At 50.9% G+C, this 17,115-nt stretch overlaps 6 protein-coding genes across 6 annotated transcripts; 2 read left to right on the top strand and 4 right to left on the bottom strand.

Annotated features, from left to right (window-relative positions):
- Positions 1 to 73: 73 nt before the first annotated feature.
- Positions 74 to 2,444, top strand: vosA (the record flags this gene model as incomplete). The annotated part of the gene is made up of 10 exons (XM_025537047.1): positions 74 to 123; positions 213 to 280; positions 388 to 457; positions 523 to 668; positions 737 to 821; positions 909 to 955; positions 1,014 to 1,122; positions 1,192 to 1,519; positions 1,633 to 1,755; positions 1,823 to 2,444. 10 exons carry the CDS (start codon positions 74 to 76, stop codon positions 2,099 to 2,101), a joined length of 1,305 nt encoding a protein of 434 aa, XP_025383541.1. The 3' UTR covers positions 2,102 to 2,444.
- Positions 2,445 to 2,702: 258 nt separating this feature from the next.
- BO83DRAFT_441045 (uncharacterized protein) lies at positions 2,703 to 5,637 on the top strand (the record flags this gene model as incomplete). The annotated part of the gene is made up of 2 exons (XM_025536307.1): positions 2,703 to 2,954; positions 3,034 to 5,637. Exons 1-2 carry the CDS (start codon positions 2,823 to 2,825, stop codon positions 5,635 to 5,637), a joined length of 2,736 nt encoding a protein of 911 aa, XP_025383540.1. The 5' UTR covers positions 2,703 to 2,822.
- Positions 5,627 to 6,907, bottom strand: BO83DRAFT_441044 (ribosylnicotinamide kinase). The gene is made up of 2 exons (XM_025536306.1): positions 6,681 to 6,907; positions 5,627 to 6,597 (listed from the first exon to the last, which is right to left on the bottom strand). Exons 1-2 carry the CDS (start codon positions 6,872 to 6,874, stop codon positions 5,739 to 5,741), a joined length of 1,053 nt encoding a protein of 350 aa, XP_025383539.1. The 5' UTR covers positions 6,875 to 6,907; the 3' UTR covers positions 5,627 to 5,738.
- A 278-nt stretch (positions 6,908 to 7,185) lies between these two features.
- BO83DRAFT_369912 (DEAD/DEAH box helicase) lies at positions 7,186 to 11,234 on the bottom strand. Its single transcript, XM_025529882.1, has 3 exons — positions 10,991 to 11,234; positions 9,965 to 10,868; positions 7,186 to 9,917 (listed from the first exon to the last, which is right to left on the bottom strand). Exons 1-3 carry the CDS (start codon positions 11,063 to 11,065, stop codon positions 7,192 to 7,194), a joined length of 3,705 nt encoding a protein of 1,234 aa, XP_025383538.1. The 5' UTR covers positions 11,066 to 11,234; the 3' UTR covers positions 7,186 to 7,191.
- A 537-nt stretch (positions 11,235 to 11,771) lies between these two features.
- BO83DRAFT_148061 (putative HMG box transcriptional regulator) lies at positions 11,772 to 14,167 on the bottom strand. The gene is made up of 3 exons (XM_025526218.1): positions 13,620 to 14,167; positions 13,419 to 13,564; positions 11,772 to 13,368 (listed from the first exon to the last, which is right to left on the bottom strand). Exons 1-3 carry the CDS (start codon positions 14,074 to 14,076, stop codon positions 11,884 to 11,886), a joined length of 2,088 nt encoding a protein of 695 aa, XP_025383537.1. The 5' UTR covers positions 14,077 to 14,167; the 3' UTR covers positions 11,772 to 11,883.
- A 2,103-nt stretch (positions 14,168 to 16,270) lies between these two features.
- Positions 16,271 to 17,081, bottom strand: BO83DRAFT_382238 (uncharacterized protein). The gene is made up of 2 exons (XM_025532189.1): positions 16,987 to 17,081; positions 16,271 to 16,933 (listed from the first exon to the last, which is right to left on the bottom strand). Exon 2 carries the CDS (start codon positions 16,684 to 16,686, stop codon positions 16,519 to 16,521), a length of 168 nt encoding a protein of 55 aa, XP_025383536.1. The 5' UTR covers positions 16,687 to 16,933; positions 16,987 to 17,081; the 3' UTR covers positions 16,271 to 16,518.
- Between the last annotated feature and the right edge of the window lie 34 nt (positions 17,082 to 17,115).

Genomic DNA, 17,115 nt, shown 5'->3' with positions numbered 1-17,115 from the left:
TTCTTGCGGATATCCGACTTGGATCCTTTGGCTCCCGTATTTGCTTAGGTTCGATCCTTGAGAGCTCGCCTTGATGAGTGCGTCGACGTTTCCGGACGCTTCCCTTGCCCGCGATTCTCAGAGGTTTGTCCTCCCCAGTTTGCTGGACCTCGTTAAAATAACTTCAACTCTTACTCAGCTACCCAGGGCTTCCAGCTGACTATGATTACCAGCTCCGACTTTGACCTGATCGTTCGCCAGCAGCCCAACCGGGCGCGCGTGGCGGGTGGGAAGGAGAAAGGTATGTGGAATCGCCCGCTTTGCCAGACTCTTCCGTTCTTCTTTCTTCTGAAAAGTACCCCCAACGGACGAGCAGAAGTTGACTTGGGAACTGTTTCCCCGCTGCAGAGCGCAAGCCAGTAGATCCACCGCCGATTGTGCAGATTCGAGTGAGAGAGGAGGGGACCTATCTCGCGCAGTAGGTGTTCGCGCTTGAGATTTGTGTTGTGTTGGTGAACTCAGCCCACTGACAAACCTCGATAGGCATTACTTGCAGAGCCCTTATTATTTTATGTGCTGCAGCTTGTATGACGCGTCAGAGGACAATCCGGTTCCCGTGGCCCCGTCCACCGCTCTGACCGGCACACTGGTTTCGTCTCTCCACAGGTTGAAAGATGTGGATAATACTGGTAAGCTGGGTCCTCGAGTGAGCCTGAAAACAGGCCTCAAATCGGCTTACTGACTGGATCTGGATCAGATGGCGGATTCTTCGTTTGGGGGGACTTGTCAGTAAAGATCGAGGGAGATTTTCGGCTCAAGTTCACCCTCTTCGAAATGCGAAAGTAGGTTTCCTTTTGGCTTCGCGGTAGCTCCCAACAAGCCTCTCCACAGCCTGTGTGAAGCGCATGCTGATTGTGCGGCGGTTAAAGGGACGTCGTAACCCATTTGAAGTCAATCATCACAGATAGATTTACCGGTTCGTTCACTTCCCCGCGAACCCTGTTCATGAAAATGCAGCTCCTGACCCCGTACAGTGTACCCGCCGAAAAGTTTTCCGGGCATGGCAGAGTCGACGTTCTTGTCCAGATCTTTCGCGGACCAAGGTGTGAAGTTGAGAATTAGAAAGGAGCCACGAACATTAATGTGAGTGAAGTAGCCTAGTGGCTGGGAAACCTGCGAGAAGAGGTTTTGTATGATTGACCAGTGAGACAGCAAACGACCTGTCCCCCGGCCAGAGGAGTATCCGCAGCCGATTCCGCGCTCGCCGGATCGTTCTTCGATCCAAATGCCAAGCAACGCGTTCAGCGCTTACCCGACGACGAGTCGGGACTACGGGTACTATGGACAGCAGACACACCCCAGTAAGCGGCCGCGAATGTCATCTATAGATCTTGGGACCCGGGGAATGTATGACACGGATGGGCGGATGCGTCAGATGGATACGTACCCTCAAACGGCGATCTACAATCAACCAGGCGGCTACGCAACTCCTATGATGCAAGGCTACCCTGCCGGGCACACGGCGGTTCCAGATTATGCGGTTCGTCTGCCCGATTCGTTGTTTAAGAGACCGGCTTGAGAGAACGGCAGCGTCCCCACGAAGCGTCGTTTCCAGGGCCGGGGGTTTTAAGCAGGACGCTAACAATATGGCAGATGTCTTACGGAATTCCGTCCTCCACTCAGGTACCCCAGATGCAAGACCCTGGGGCACACGGTCGATCCAGCCAGCAGGCCACGATGCAGTCCTTAGGAATGGTCAACGCGCCTGGTACTCCTGTATGGACTCCGCCTACCACCCGTCGTTAAGGACGAGAAGCTAAGAACCGTATATTATTCTGGATAGACAGCGGACTCGACGGGAGCAATGATGCCACAAAGCTACCCTCGTTCGCAATACCAGACTGGGTCCACAATCCTTCCTCCTTTGCAACAACGGAATCGAAATTTTGCTCAAGGAACCAACGGTGCAGCGGCACGAGGCTATTTCGATCAGTCTTCTCAAGCAGCGACGCCGATCCTTCCTTCACAACCTATTGCTACCAATGAAGTGGACAGGTACGGTTCTACGCCTGGCCAGGCGTCCTTTGAGCAACCTGCTTCAGCGACTGGGACCCCGCGATAAGTGGTTTCGGAGTGCTTAGGCTACTATGGCTCGGTTGCTCGTGGTCTTGATCGATGGTCGATTTTGCTCTGGTTGTTCTTTCTCTCTTCTTTGCTTTTACCTCCTTGGATAGACAGTTGGACGGGTGTTTTGCTTTTACTGGGAATAAGAATCGGGCTCTGGGGATAAATGGCGCCTCGGGGATTCAAAATGGGATAACCATACTACAGGTGTTTGATTGTTATTTCTATTCCCCGTTATTATGTTATGGTTACGGCTTTGGATCGAGTGATGACGGGATGATGGCTGGACGGTTGACTTCGATGTACATATTAACTTGACAGAATTTGACTTGAGATGGGTAGCTTAATGGTTATGCTGCCACTTCTCGTTATTATTAAAATGAATAATCTCAGAGTAATTCAGCTGGAGTTATTCCTTCCAGCACAGAAGTTATCTTCGCAGACTAAAGGTGGGCTGGCCTGTCTGAGGATAGGCCGGGTGTTGCCTTCCTTTTTGGGGGAGGAGCTTCCCAACTGGAGCGCGAATCAACCGGCTTCTTCCCCTCGTTAAATCGTCGCCTTCACCCTTCACTCCACAGTTGCTAGCATTCACTCATTCAGTCTTGCTCCCATTCTGCTCTTACAATCATTCTGCTTACACGCAGCTGTGTTGTCGTCCACCCGAGTCTGCTCTGATATTTTTACCTCAACGCATCATCAAACCAATCACTCTTCTGATCATGGCTTCTTACGAAGACGAGATCCGTCCAGTATCTCCGCCCCAAGCCTCTCCGGAGGTCTCCAACCTGGATATTCGAAGTACCTGGAGCGGCAGCCTAGATGAGCCCGTCAACTGCAGAATCTCTATGGTGGTGAGCAGAATACATCCCATCCCCTATGACTGTACTTTGTCCATTGCTCATTGAGAAATTTCCCCTTCGTCGAACTTAGGCCCATTGCATCCCCAACACGCAGCTGTCCATCTTGAATGTCAGATCTGCCGGAGTTTCTATCGTCAATACACAGTTGGTTCGGCTTCAGCCTGACCAGTATAGTGATGGTACTTGGTCAAGCTCGAGCTCCCCTTCCAGTCCTTTGTTCGCCTTTTCTTCTACAACAACAGACTCTTACCCAGCACATTCTCCGATATCTGGTTCAGAGCTTTTTGAGGGACATGTTCGCGCAGATATCGAGAATTCGGCTCGAGATTTAGTATCCTCAGTTGATGGGACTGCTGGTGGTCACTCTAATTGCCATATAGGAACCGATCAGCTGGGTCATCCTTCGGCTCATACGTCATCTGTATCCGTCATTAGCGATGAGTATACTAGAATTATTGATGCTATCAAGCAGCATAATCTGGGGAAAAGAAGTGCTGCTGCCGCAGGCCTGACGGACTCTCCGCCGGGCTCGGATACGGAGGATCATAGTAGGAAAGCTACGCGGAAGGATCATATTACCAACATCAGTCCTGCAAAACCGGAACCTAAAAGGGAAATACTTGAGGGCTGGGCAGACCACGATAGACACCCAGTTTCCGACTCCCTGTTTGTTGCAAAGGAAAGGCACAATGATCCGCCCAGCGGGGCCCAAAGTGACCATACAACACAAGAAATTTCTTCCAGCAGTATGCACCATAAGGGTATAGCCAGTGCTTTTGAGGTCAAGGGAATAGCAAGTGATATGCAGCTCGAAGCCAGTGATGCCTGTGCTACTCTCGACTCATCACCAGCGCATCCAGACACGAATGAAAAACCAGATCGTATACTTGAACAGCCAGTGATGGAGCGGTCCAGCTTCGGTGGAGTTAATGCAGACTTCTCTTCGATTGATAAAATTACATGGTTACCTGAGCCTTCACATGAAGGTACCGTAAAAGCATCCGGCAAAGTGCGCAAAGGCCCCTCCAGAAAACGTTCAAGTGCGGGCTCATCACTGTCCGTTCCAGCTGTGAAAGAAGCGCCACTATACAATTCCAGCCCCAGGGAGGTACTTATGGTAGCTGATAGCGAACCGAAGGAAATTACAGAGCCTCGACGACTTCCAAAGCTCACCATACCGCAACCTTCTCATGAAAAGACTACGGACGAAAAGGGAACCCCCACACAAATCGATGTCGAGTCACACTCGAATGTACACTGCGAACCAGTTTTGACTATTGACAGTGGTACTTTAATAGTTAAGAATCCTTCCAAACTTCAGCCAGGACACTACAAGTTCATTGTTACCGTATCCGTGTCCCTGCGGCAAAGAAAGCAGAGCGGATGGAATGATTTAGTAATCCAAGGCCTACCTAAGTTGGTAACTGGCGAGTTTGGGTACCTACTCTTTCTCATGCCAGAAGAACATGGTCTCGAGTTCCGCACCACGAACCTACAGAGACATAAGGTCGTGGAAAATTGCTTCCTGGGTGAGTTCAGCTATGCGGGTGACCTTGTGATCCCGTTGCGAAGGTGTGACCGGACATTTTACGGAGTCGTCAAGGACTTTACGGTGCACCAGGAGATCAGAGCCGAATATGCAGTGGCCTCTGCCAAAGCTGAAAGTCCGCCAGAATTGCAGGCAACATACCACGCCGTCTGCTCTGTCAGACTGCACAACCGTTGCTTTTGGGCCGAAACATGCTGTCTCATTCTCTCTGTCGACGGGGGTCCAGATAGTGTTTACCGCAGTAACCTTGATGCTCAAGAAAGCGGTCTAAAGATGATCCATATTCCAGCAAGGGAGAACGTCGGTATTGGCTCTGCTTACCTACAGATTGTTTGCTCTCCCCGAGATCTTGAACTGTTCTGTGTGAACTGGACAGTTCGGCTTCCCCAACACCAAGCAATCAGTTGGCTCCCACGAATTTATCCGGGGTTTACCAGCCCGAGTGACCGTGTTAGACATCACCTCCGACGAACATTCGAAAAAGTGGAGGCTGTATCAGACTCACGTATTGAGCGTTCTCGTGGCTACGAAATGGAGGAACCGGGAATTGATGGCTCGAAGAAGCCGGCAGATAAAAGTGCCGTTGCTGTTGTCGCGGACCTACCTGGTGAGGACAAACAGCCATTGGATAGTTGCACAAATGAGAGCATTCCAAGATCAGATAACATTGTACAGAAGATGAGACTCGTCTTCATATGCGCTATCTATGTTCTGGGGATCATTTTAGCGTTCTGGCTCAATAATACCATCATTGATGCTGTTGCTTCGCCAACTAAGGCAACACCCACTGTTACCGATCTGGCTGCGGAAAGCCTTAACATGAGTCAACCGAAGACATTACGTTGGCCAAGCTACATCGGTCAGCCCGATATGTCATGGGAAGGCAATTCCAAAGATGATCCAACGCCAGGAGTCAGTATTTCTGTGGAGGCAAACGAAGAGGTAACAATGGTTGTTGAGACCACGAAAGTGGGCCACGAGTCTACGAGATCGGCACCAGCTGCACCGCAAAGCCCTGAGTCACCGCGATCTGAACATGAGTTGACTTTTCGGGATAGGATTGATTACTGGCTTGGATGGCGGGGCCCAGTGGAAAGCGAGATTCACGGCGAGACTGTCGCATAATAGGAAAGATGGAAAAGAAGAATAGGTACTGATTTGAATGACAAGGAAGTGGCTTCGGGGAGGTACTCTGTGTAGTTAGGTACTACAGATGAACCAGGTTCTCATTGTCCTTCTGTTTCCGCAATGTGTTTGAGTACTTCCTCGACCGCCCACTCGAGAATGTCCGTCATAGACGCCTCTCCCTGTCCAGGAGCCACCGTTACACCCGCATCCATTCTCAGATTCACTCCCTGTCCCACCAGCTTGACCAGCTCCTGCGTGTCCGCATTCCTCCACTCCGTCGACCCTTCGTCCCTCTCCGGCAACAACAACCACGCATGATCCTGCACATAATTAGGCCACACAATATCATCAACATACCCCGGCGGATCCGTCCAGAAATTCTGCGGCGGCCGATCATCCTCCTTCTCCAAATCCACCTCCACCGACCCTCTCTGCGGCAACTCCGTACCCCCACCACTATCACCACTCTCACCCTCACTACCCTGATGTACCGGCGCCGGCCCAATAGTCACATACCCACTCCTCCCCTCCCTCCTCTCCTTCACATTATCATACCTCGCCGGCAAAAACAACCTCACATCCATCTTCTCCTGCACCTCCCTCAACCCATGGCCCGGATCTTCCTCCCTGGGTGGTGCGAAGAGCAGAAACCCCTCCAGGAAGACGATCGTCCTGACACCATCCCCATCCTCAGAAGCAGAATTGACCTTAGTATCAAGAAAGTACCCAGGGACCCGTTCCCTAACCATTTCCCTCATCCGAGATACAACCTCCTCCGATACCCCGGACTCCGCCACATCATTCAAATCTTCCTTTGACCGTAGGCGCGGAGGTAAGTGTCCGTGCGAATGGATGTAGGATAATGCGGCGCTGAGGAATGGGATGTCGAGTGCGGAAAGCGTGTCCCAGTTTTGGATCGAGGTGGTGGGGTTGCGGGGGTGGGGGATTAGGGGGATTCTATATGAATTCATCATCAATTTTGATCAAAAATCACAGATTAGATTGTAGGGGTGGTTAAAAGACAGAGGGCAATATCGCACTTGTCATCTGGATGGTAAAAGTCGTCTTCGTGGACGATGAATGTTCGGAGATTCGAGGTTGTGTTTGTTTGCGGGGTTAGTTTGGAGAAGATACGTTGGAGGAGTCGGGCGAGGGTCGTTTTGCCGCTGCTGGAGGGGCCGGAGATGGCGATTATGGTTGTTTTTTGTTTTGGAGGAGGCGGCGGCGGCGGCATCTTGGGTTGGGATGTTGGAGAGAGGGGGGGTGGGAATTGGGAAAGGAATGATGAAGGTGAGAACTGAGCAGACGTGATGTGATATAGGCATGGTGGGGCTGAGGTGGGGTGGGGCAGTCTTATCTGATCGGAGGGGTGTGGTTGTTTTTTTTTTTTTCTTATCGCAGTCAGGTTTCTTAGATCCTTGAAGGATGAATGGATAAGGAATTGAAATATGCGGTAGCTACGCTATTCGCTATATGTGTGTATGTTAGAATCAGGGTATGATTGATTTCATTTAAAGTCATCTAAGTACAGCAGTCATGTTTGATATGATCTCAATCAGGACACGCCCCTCCAAACAGAGATACCCTCTTCTTCCCCGGTTGGCCTGCTGCTTCTGCGCCGTCCGTGCTCGCGTGAGCACTATCCGTTTCTACCACCGGAAATGGCGAAGCCCGAGGAGACCGGTTCCAGGCTCGCGGAGGTGTCATGAGGATGCCCTGCGGCGAGAGAAAGTCCAGACTAGGAGACGTGGACTTACGCCTCTTTGGCGTGATGAGATCCGGCTCGTCGGTGCTCTCGCCTATATCCACAGTTCTGACGTGTTTCCGCTTCCGCAGGGTACTGCTGTGATCCGGGAGTCCCGGCCTGCTTGTTATTCCTTCCTCCTCGTCATCGGCAACGGCAAGCTTGTGTCGGTCGAATAGGCCAGTTGGATGTTTCAGGAACGCGCCTCGGGTGAAGCTAGAGTCTTCTGTTTCAGGCATCGGGATGTAACGCTCGTTCTGGATGATGGAGCTCATGGTGCTGTCGTCTAGGAGGTCTCGTTCGGCGTGGTGGATCTCGCTATCTGTCATTGCTTTTCTGCGCTTCAACATCTTGTCTTCGAGAGTGTCTTTGAGGACGAGGGTCTCGACGAACACGGGGCGGGTTTGGCCAATTCGATGGGCTCGTTTGATGGCCTGGCTTTCGACGTTCGGTTGCCAGATGGGATTGACTATGAAGACTCGGGAGGCGTTGGCGATGTGCAGGCCGTGCGATGCCTGGCGAAGGTCCATTAGGAGGACGCGCACCTCCTCCGACTCGCGGAATAGGGCGAGGTATTCTGCTCTCATGGTGGGTTTGAGGGTGCTGGCGTAGATGCGGAAGTCTATACCAAGGAGTTCGAGGCCTTCGGCTATCCAGAAGGCGGCGTTGTTGTTGTCGTAGAAGATGATGATTTTCTCGGTTTTGTGCAGCTCGGACACTTGGTCCAGGAGGTATGTTAGCTTTGCTGAGGCCGTGGCGACCAGTTTGGTTTGTGTGAGAGGGGATTCCTCCGGTAAGGTCTTGAATAGCCCCTTAGTATATGTCTTTTTGGGTGAGTTGCTCTTGACAGGTTTGTCTGGAGTGGTCTTCTTCGGACTCAGATTGTCCCCTTCTCGCCCTGAGAGCTCGCGACGGACCTTGATCCCTGCACCGGCAAGCCCTTCTGCTGGGTCGTACGTGTTCAGGTGCTTTGTGACGAATTTCTGTGCATGCCGCGCCTGTGTGATGCCTAGAAGAAGTGGCTCTTGGTGCGCAACCGAAGAGTCAATGGCCCACATACTTCGAGCATGCTCGGGGAAGTCCTGGATGAAAACACCGAGTTCATGCATCCTCTTGAAAGCACGCCAGCATCCAGATGCTTGAGCCTTATGTGCAATTCGAACGCCTTCGCGTAATGTCTCTATGTCCTCTTTGCTTGTCTTGTCCCCGCATAATTCCAGATGCTTCAGGGCGATGTCAATCGTGGGGGCAATATCGTCCGAGCCAGCCCACCAAAACCCTGCTTGACGAAGGTTGTTGATTACGGTGCTAAGGTGCTTGCGGTTCCGAGCATGGAACATGTAATCTTGGTCGGTGCGCTCCGAAGTGACGGCATTGACGGCCAGGCCGAAGATAAACATGTTCAAGTTCAATTTATCGTAGAAGGTAGGCTCCAGATGAACGACCTTGTTATGCAGTCTTGGTAGAGGAATCTCACTGTGGATGACCTCCAGACGGTGTCGCACAACAAGGCTCTGCAGGGTAGCCCGGAGAGACTGTGCTTTCCGTCGCCTGCCATCTTCGCCGATGGGCTTAATGTACTTTGTCCAATTAGCCGGGTCGCTTGTTCGAGGGTTAGACCACGGCTTCAGGTCGAGGAAGTCAATCACGATGTATCGTAGCTTGTCGAGATCCTTGAGCTCACTGTCCAAGGCGTTCCCTGTCTTCTTTCTACCACGAAGCACAGTCGTAGTAGCCTCAGTCAGATCAGTTTCGCTAGTATGTGTCTCCTGCGAAGCCAGACTGACTTCTACCCCATACAGCCCGCTGGACGGAGTTCCAGACACTATCCACCGACGCTCAATGCGAAGCTGACTCAGAATATGCATCATGGTGGTCCGATTACCACTACCGGCCACATTGTGGCCTTCATCGACGATAATCCGAAGCCAGTGAAGTTTCGTCAAAGGGGACTCCTCCGGCGTAAACGAAATACGTCTGTTATTAACCACCTCGCCCGCCTCCTTTTCGAAGCGGATCCGCGAAAACAGAACGATGTCGTACTGCAATAGCTCATCTGGTGAAGGAGTCTTGTCAGAGCTGTTCCTTAGTACAAGCACCTTCAAGCCATTGGTGTGTGCCGAAATTTCATTGTGCCAGTGGTTGACCAGATTAGGGGGCACGATGATCAGCGTCCCCGAACAAAGACGGATTTGCTGAGGCGGCGGTCTAGGATACGCCACTCCACTTCGACCTTTGTGCCTTGCCGGTGGTGGAGGTATAGTATAGGTGCCACGGTGCCTCTCACACTCCATAACACATCGCTCATAGAACGTGCCGTAGTATCCCAGAGTGTCGAAGTGGGTCTTCCAAGGCAGTGAGAAGCGGCCAGCTGTCGCCGCTGCCATCTCAACAAGACTCCCCGTCACCTGTCGGATGGGGTTCTTCATCTCCTGGTATTCGAGCGGTATTTCGGGAAAATGACCACGCGTTGCCAGGATTACAGCCAAGCAAATGAGTGTCTTGCCGCAGCCCATGGTTTCCGCAAGGATACCTATACCCAGTCAGACAGCCGTTCACGCGAAATCACAGACAGCATACCTCCACAAGCCTCCGAATACATCTTCTTCTCCCGAAATATGCTCCCCTCTTCCTTGTCGTAGTAGTACTCCTCGCCTCTAGGGCTCTTAAATGCCTGCAGCCGCGGATCCAGCACCTGCGCAGGCTGCACTTCCCGCTGGACCATAGTAGCAGCCGATCGGCGCTGGTAAGGGTACAGGGGCGTCTTGAGACCCAGCACCCCAGAGTAATCCTGGCCTGATTCCTCCTCTCCATGCGCAGTTACTGTAAGTAGCTCTCGCATCGCTCTCCTCGCATACGCATTTCTCATACTATCCAATTGGGGTTCCGGATCCTGTAGCGTATTGAAGATATACCAAAGAGACTCATCCTCCAGACTACCCACAGGGTTATCAGCAGCCTTCTGATCTACATGGACACTTCCGTTCCACACTTCGTCTGATCTGTCAATCCTCATCATGACTGCCTTGAGTGCGCGCCTCAATGCTGTGCTCGAACGCGGTATGGACTTGCGCCCGACGTCGTCAGGCAGCACATAAACGCGAACACCACACCACGACGATTTCTCCGCAAATTCTATCGTCTCAGTCCATATCCAGTGGTGTCTTTCCAAAGCCGCGATTTCCGATGCCGGAAAGTTATCCGGTTCGACAGGGGTTGTGAATCCGTTATCGTAACTTCCATTGCGCCTTCTCAAAACACCAATGCCAATATAGTTATCCAGATTTCGGAAAGTCTCGCTTTTACCAGACTGAGTATTCCCTGCAACAGGCTTCGACAACATAAAGTGTTCCGATTGAGGCGTTGCAGGCGTGGGCGTAGAAACCGTAGTTACGGTAGTTTCCGCGGAAGAATCGGGCCCGGTCGAGTTCAGAGCATCATCATCTTTCGCAGCCATGGCACAGCTCAATTCTGGAGTTTGTATCTGCAGATATTGAAGCAATAAGTGAGCATTAAGCCTGTCAACAGAAACGGGCAGTTTCGCGAAGCAGACATCCAGCGCAATGTAACTTGAATGCTATCCTCACATACGTGCATACAACATACCTGTTTAACTCCAGCAGCATCATTTCCAGACACCGCAGTATCATTACGTATCATATCGTCATCAGTCGCTAACATATCGTCCGTATAGGATCTGTCGTTGTGACCCTTTGCCGTCACGGAGGCTGCATGAAGAGGCGATAGCCTTTAGCGGGCAGCTCATGCATTCGATCAGACTCGGTCGTGGTGAGAATTTCCACAGAATTCAAATTCAAATTCCGGGGTAAGCTAGGGCAGCGCTAAACCGACCTGCCCGGTCTTCACAAGACATGTCCAGTGAAGGATATGCGCTACAGTCGCATTCATCGCACCGCGCATTCCAGGGTATCCCGATAAGCCGGCAATCATCGCCATGGTTCGCCTGTGATTGGTCTGGACTGGTCACCGCCCTGCCCTTTACCAATTTAGGTTATATTAGGAGGTTTCTTGAGGCCTTAGGCAGCGATGTGGATTGTCCTGGATTATGGGGGAGCACTATTGATGGCCGGCTGCATCGGTGGGCTATTACTAGCTTGTATGGAATCCAAATACAGTAAGTCTTGTCAAGTGTTAAGATAGAAGCAATGATGCCTGCGCCTTCGTGCATAATGTCGGTAAGTAGAAACAACCTTGTCGATCACAGACATATATTATCCGGAGCTGATAAGTAAATCTACAAGAAAAGCCTCCCATTTTCACTAGCCACAAAACCCCGAACCAGACAGAACCCCCGCAGAATAGGCTAGAGCCTAGAAAAATGATATCGAAGAGTAATAAAAAAAAAAAAGGAAGGCAATTTATGAAAGAGTAAGACCCCCATATGTCCGGAGAAGAATGTCAAGAAAAGACAAGAAAAAAAAAAGGAACATGCGAGCCTGACAAAGCTGGCATTTTTTGGGTAGGATCATATTACAAGCTCATTGGGTGAGGAAGTCCTCAATTTCGAAGCCGACTCTCTTAAGCGACTTCTCCTCTAGTTCACTCGATGAGGATGCCAGTCTTCGCACCACAATGGTTCGCGCATCATGAAGACGAACTTCCACGGGGTTACCTCCAAGACGCTCTAGTTCGTCCTTCTCGCATTCTCGGATGTACACGGTTATGTCCGGTCCTACGCACGCACGCCACAGAGATGCCATCCACTGCCAGTGGTCAAGTGGTGCATACGAGTCCCCGATTGGGACGGAGCAGGCAAAAGCATCCGCAGTCGTTAGTTGGTATCGTGGCACAAGTGCCACAGGCACGGGCATAGTAATGGAGCCCATTCCGGTAGAGACTGTCGACACAGAGCTGTTGTCGCTGGATTGCTCCGGAGAGTTGATCTGTAATTCAGCAGTCTTGGGTATAATAGTCCGCGGCGACACTCCTGGCGTAGACTCTTCGTCGACTGACTTTGGCTCCGACGATGCTCGTGAAGGCTTCACGAAGCTAACTATTTCGTCAGAGATGCGGTGCCAGGAGGAGATGATGTTGAGATAATCGACAGTTGCGTCACCCATTTGCTCGGATTCGGAATAGCTTTCACGAGACCGAATCTCGGGTCCTCCGAAGACTCGGGTGAGATATCTGCCCTCCTTCTGTAATGTGATGTTCAAAAATTTGACCATCATCTTGACAAGAACAGAATCTTGTCCATCCACAGCAATCACAGCCCCGCGTCGGAACGAAGATCCGTCATGGTATGCTGGTGTTAAGGGCGGTGAGATCTTAGCCAGAACCTTTATCTTGTTGAGAAATGGGATTGTCATGACCGTCGCTTCAATGCTAGGCCCATCATGCGAATATGGAGTCGTTGGGGTGAGAGTCCCGGGAACATGAGCAGCTGTTTGTAGCGGTGGAAGTTTCAAGCTGGGGTCCGGCGGGGTATACTCCTTGACATCTCGGCCGGGCCGTGGCTGCTGTAGCGGCTGGTATAGACCTCGTGAGTCTGCTACGGCCGAGCGAGGTGTGTATGGAGATGCAGGATATGAAGAATCTGGGCTCCTTTCACGGATTTCGTAAGGACCAAGCGGTCCCAACCGCCTGCGCTTACTATCTGGTGATCGGCTTCTGCTTTCCACAAAGTGCTGGCGAGGCATGCGTGATTCTCCATTTCCGTTAGGGATGAGCTTGATGACATTAGGAGCACGGTCCAGATCTTTGGCTCGACACTGGCTACTGCGTGCTGAGAAGACTTCACCAGGTGCCGACTTTCCGCCGAAAAAGGAGGCCCTGGGTGTATAAGGAGTCTCTGGTGATACTGGAGGGTTCATCACACGGCCTCCACATCGGCTGCAGACTGTAGAGCCTGGAGGGTTATGGCTGATGCCAGATGCTCCGCTCCGGAGATTCCCATCCCGACCGTAGCGACGAGGTTGATAGCGATACTCTGGGTATTGTTGTTGATGCCGAGCTTTCTCCTCCTGTCAAGGGTTAGGTGGCTTGAGAGTCTCATAGCGTACAATGTGCTTACCTCTGCCAGCGCTTTCCACTCATCCTTTGTCTCCTGTGGTAGTCCTCTCCATTGCTCCCCGATAATTTTGGAGATTTCAGGATTGGCAAGGCCTGGATTCTGCGCGACCACTGCAGCCTGGTAATGTTGGCGGTAGAGGATGAACGCTTTTACCTGTTTGTCAGCTCAAGAAGCAAATCGAGTAGATTTCAGGATGCATACCATTCCGGGGCCTAGGGATCTTCGGATCCGGCTGACAGAGGCAGAACTGTGTTGCCGACTCCCTTGGGGTGGGAGCATTGGACGACTTGATTGGACTAGATGACGACGACCGTTCCGACAAAGATGAGCGTTCACGAAGAGGAATAGCCTTGGTAGGTAGAAGATTCGCGGACTTCGGGACCTCAATAGCAGAGGCAGCGTTGGAGGCGACTTTGTTGAGAGCCACCTTGCTTCGATTCAGAGTGGTCAGATGCACCGGAGGCAGTGTGTCAGTGAATCGACGATGACCACTCAAAGCAGAAGAGTCTAGATGACGGTCCATCATGGACACTTTCGCGACGTCGTCATTCATGATCTTATGCTCGAGGAGGTTACTAGTAGGCCGTGACAGGGGAAGATGGTGAGAGCTGTCATGGTGTAGAAGAGGAGGCTTGGGCAGAACGCGATCGTAAGACATGACATTTATTTTATGGAGTAAAAGAGCAAAGGGATTTTTGGGGGGGACAGAGAAGTGGGTGAGCCAGCAGACTGAAAGGAAATGGCGGGCAATGAATAATGAAAGTCTGCGAGATGGTGGGTGAGAAATCGAGGTTATAGAGAGAGCCGTGGCCCTTGAATGGGCGGACGCTGCACAAGTGGATGAAAGAAAGAAAGTCCCAATATAAGGTTATAGTTATAGTCAACGAGACGAATGAGTTTCTCCTCGTGCTGCACCGGGTATTTCCAAACAGGCTGTTGTTAATACTTTCTTTTCTTTTCTTTCTTTTTCCAATCGAGCGGCCGTCTCTGTTGGTGTCTTTTGGTGTAGAATATTTTAATTTTTTTCTCAGTTCAGGGTCGAATGATAATAATTAGGAAGAAAAGATGATAATCATAATAATAAGAACGCTGATAATAATATCCAGCTGAATTATGATTTGGAGGCGTCAGGGGTGTCCTCACTGCTGGTAATTTTCTTTTCTTTTTCTGCCTTCCTTTTGCTGCCTCCTCGTTCTTTGACAATGAAATGATATTTCCATTCAGACCGAGCCAACCAAGCCGAGGGGACGCCAGTGAGATAAAGCCAGGATTTGGCTTTTCAAGTGCTTTGTTATGGGGAGCTATCTTTGGGGCCCTTCGGTCTGGCGCCCCTCCCTTTGACTACCACTAAAAAATCCCGGGCTTTTTAGTTTCTTTGTCCCTGTCAGGATGACCCGAGTCCTTCGTTCGGTTGGGAGGGGACATTATCCCCACCAGAGACAGCTGTTCGGAGAGTTGTGATGGAACCTCAAAGTGAGGAAACCTCCCGGGTTGGGAAGGACGTATCATCATGGTACCTCTCATCGGGTGGTGTGGTGTTGTACTGGGGCGGAGGAAGAGAGGTACCTTGACTTGACTCTACTTAACTTGTCCCTGGATGAACCCCCAACCAAGGGTACCCGAGAACTGGAAGAGCAAGAGAGAGCCAGAGGGCGAGAGAGACAAAGTGGGCACTTGGGAGGTAGTAGCAGAAAAGCAACAACCTGAATGTGAACCTCTTCTTCTTCTTCTTCGTCTTCTTCTTTTTTCTTGCCAGGTGAGTCAGCAGTAGGGGCAAGAAATGGGCCCTTCCAGAGCTCTTTCTGGTTGATTGATTGCCTTTTTGTTTTGGGGCCATCATTTAATTTGTTTGGGCAGTTCGATAATAACACACATTTTAGTAAGTCATAGCTACCCCGGAAAGCTACTACGTAGTTAAACTGCGGACCTAAGTACCTAGTTGTTTTACCTTTTCACTTTCTGCCCTTTCCCCCTTCTCAATACCCTCCCTAGTCAAGAAGGACTACCACACTGATCGACTAGTTGCTTAGAGATTGCTCTACAGGTTTATTGTTTCAATCCTGGAGCCATTTTAGCTTTCCTTTGTCTGTTCGGCGTCCGCATGCGGTGTGCTGCAGTGATCTGGGACCAATTAGCGATCCACAGAGCCCGACCGGGCCTGGCAATTGGCCCACCGCCAATGTGACACATGCGCAAATGGATTTGATTGTCTTCCAATCGTCTAATTTCTCGCCAGCATCATCCTGCTTGCTTTGCTTTACCACGGTCTGGCACGCACACCACTAGCCTTCTACAGTAGTGGTACCCTACTCGGCTGCCTAGGTGGTACGTTGAAGGTACTGGTTGTTTGCTGCTGGCTGCTTGCTATGTGCTTGCTCCCTCGCAAGTATCGTTTGGTTACTAATTACTACCTACCTACCTATTTGAACTAACTGAACGTGCTTGATTTGCTTGCTTGGCTCTCTTAAGGTAGTAGTTCCTGGAAGTTTGATACCCACTAATCTACACTGGATACTGAACTCCGTCGTTCCCCATTTCTCCCTATTTGCTTGGACCATAAATTAAAAAGGAAAACAGCGATCGTGGCCATGGCTACTATGGTGTAATACATACATTCCAGGTGGCGGTATCAGAATTCCGCCATCTCCACCTCCACCTCTCTCCTCATATAAGCAAAGGTACTTTTTATCCAGGACAGCTCCTGGCTAATGACAGAACTTCCCGAGGCTTCCATGACAGCAGGCCGATCCTCTTCGGAGACAAAGAAACTAACAGCCAGCACCGAATGAAAGGAGAGAGGAGTCAAAAAAGAGAGAAAGAGAAGAAGCAAATAAAAATAAAAAAGAACCGAAAGCAAAACAGGGAAAAGAACGGACAGCCCGATTTGGCAAACTGACACTGGATGGATCCTACTTCTTACCACCGACACCACCAAATCTCCATCCACCAGCACCATCTGCACCATCCGCACCATCCGTTACCCCTGCTGCTTTCCCCAACCACCCTTCAAAGGGGGACTTTCCACAGGGTCTGGTCAGGTTCCATTATTCTTTACCTCCCCAAAGTCTGATCCGTAGTTCCCCCGATCCGTCAGAAAGGTTCACGGGTCTCCATTGACACGTTGATGTTGCAGGTGTCCCCATTCCCAGGCTGGAGACCGGATCGATCTACCCTGTGGCGATCGCATTCCGATCCCTGCTCCACCTTCCACCGCCATCACGTTACAATCGTCCGTCTCCGGATGGGGCAGCCTGACTTCCGTGCTCATTCTCAATGAGACATACCACTCTGGCCAGTCCCCCGTTCGGTCCTTGTTTGGTAACGACCTGAAATCTCTCGTGATTCGAAACAGTTGTGCTCCCCCAGTACAAACTCTTTCCTCTCACTCATCCAGTCTCGGAGCGGGCAGAAAGACATGGTCTCAGACCTATTGACACATCGCCTAGAAACCAGCCGAAGAATCGGATAGCAGACTCATTGGAGATAAGAGAAGCAGGCCGCCATTTGACAGTGCCGTTCGTCAGCGTTTGATGGTCCCGGGAAGCGGCTGATGTCTAATCATCTACAGAACAAGTTTCCCTCCAGCCTGTCCTTGGCGAATTACGTCTCACGAGGGAATGAAAAATAATAGTAAGACCTCATCGGTTGCGCTTTTAGAATTTTTTTTCTTTTCTCTGCTCTCTTATTTTGATGTTTT

This window comes from Aspergillus eucalypticola (assembly GCF_003184535.1).
Source record: "Aspergillus eucalypticola CBS 122712 chromosome Unknown BO83scaffold_33, whole genome shotgun sequence".
Lineage (NCBI taxonomy): Eukaryota > Fungi > Ascomycota > Eurotiomycetes > Eurotiales > Aspergillaceae > Aspergillus > Aspergillus eucalypticola.
Note: the sequence above shows the minus strand (reverse complement) of the source record. Positions and strands in the feature narration are given on the sequence as shown.